Here is a 1,743-nt window from a genome sequence, read left to right on the forward strand (position 1 = left end):
TTATAGTGTAATAAAATTTGGAGTTTGTTGGAGACTTTAAAATTTTTTTTATGTGGTCTCTGATTTTGAATTAAGACAATGTTTTTTAAAAGTTCAAATATTCACAACAGTTAATATAAATTTTTAACGAATCATCATCTTAAATATAAAAAGTTCATAAAACGTAAAAAGTAAGCATGCTGTTTTATTCATTTATTTATTTTAACAAATAAGTTACAATTAAAATTCGACTCTGATGTGGAAGACTTGAAAAAAAATCACTCAACCGAAAAATGCTGCGTTCAATGTACATATAAATGCAGTTCGAAACATTTAAACTTAAATTTAAGCAAAACATTAAGAAATAATAAAATTATAACAAAATTGCAACGGCTTTCACTGCAACTCAAATGCACTTCGAAGTACTCGTATATCCTTTTTCTTTTTGCACTACAGCTGCCATTCGTGCCCATTTGCTTCTTCTCTCCATCCGCCATGCCCGCTTTAGGGCACGTAGCCGTAGTTGTGGTATGTCTGATCGTAGGCGGCGTGATTTGGTCCGTGGGGCTGCAGATACGGCACACCGCCAAATGTATGCGCAGGCAATGCCGGCGCCGCCGATTGCGCCGACGCAGAGGCTATGCTGGCATGCGCCATTAATTTTTCCGCCGCGGCTGATGTGGATGTCAAGCAACGGCCCTCAAACAACTTGGCCACGTATCGCGCCACCAGCCACGCAAATAGCGTGCCCAACAGTATACCCACCAGCACATCGGACCAGTGATGCCAGTGATCGGTGACGCGTGTCAGCGCCACAAGCCAAGCCAACATCACAAAGCCAAATTGCAGGAAATGTTTGAGTAGCTTGGAGCCGCGTGTGCTGAGCGCCACTTGCAGGTACAGTGCGATGTAAACCATGGCGTAGAATGCGAGTGAGGAGTGACCGCTGGGAAAAGACTTTGCCATTTCGGCCATCATTTTCTGGCTAAAATCATTTTCGCAAGTGTATTCGGCGAAGTATTGGCCTTCATTGAGTTCAATGTCACAGTTGGTGCCATCGGCCAGACGTGGTTTACAAATGCTGAAGAAGTATGGGCGCAGGCGCCCGATGGCGCGCTTTGGTATCTCGGTGGCGATTAGCGTCATCTGAATGCCCAGCAAATAGTAGCCGAGCTGTGCGTAGATATTCTTCCAACGGCGTCCGCAGCGGCAAGAGACATCGTTAGATTCGTGCGCTACGTGCGCATGCTGCTTGCCACGGCTAGGCGATAGCTGTCGAAAGAGTTCCACGGTGAGGATGACGAGGAAGGGAATGCCAAGGGCGACAATGCATAGCGCGCCAAAACCAAAAGTCTGTCTGCCGGTGAAGGGGTACTGCAACGACTCATCGCCACAAAAGAAGCCGCGCTTCTGTGGTGGCATCCATTGGTGCAGCGCGATCAGGACGCCAATTAGTAGGACAAACAGGAGGAAGTCGATGAAGCGACGCAGCGTTATCATACCGGACATTTCGAGTACAGAGGTGTGACTTCAATTTGAAAAGGAGTGAGGTGCTCTCTGTTGTTGGAATTCGGAGAGTATCTGGTGTTATTTAGATTTGATTCCCGTATCCTCTTTTATGCTACAAGTTGAATAATTTTTTATCACAACCCACAATGGCCGAAATTGAATTTATTTGGCATAAATTCAAAATTTGTATAGCAATATATTCTTGATATAAGTTATTTTTATAAAAGTCCATATGTCAATATGGAGAAAAATACT

The 1,743-nt window shown here is 44.3% G+C and overlaps 1 protein-coding gene across 1 annotated transcript; it reads right to left on the reverse strand.

Moving 5' to 3' along the window:
* Nucleotides 1-483: 483 nt before the first annotated feature.
* Nucleotides 484-1,488, reverse strand: LOC118739353 (putative phosphatidate phosphatase). The gene has a single exon (XM_036470616.1). The coding sequence runs from the start codon at nt 1,486-1,488 to the stop codon at nt 484-486; it is 1,005 nt and encodes a 334-aa protein (XP_036326509.1).
* Between the last annotated feature and the right edge of the window lie 255 nt (nt 1,489-1,743).

This window comes from Rhagoletis pomonella, unplaced genomic scaffold (assembly GCF_013731165.1).
Source record: "Rhagoletis pomonella isolate Grant_MI unplaced genomic scaffold, Rhpom_1.0 Rhpom_scaffold_00005, whole genome shotgun sequence".
Classification (NCBI taxonomy): Eukaryota; Metazoa; Arthropoda; class Insecta; order Diptera; family Tephritidae; genus Rhagoletis; species Rhagoletis pomonella.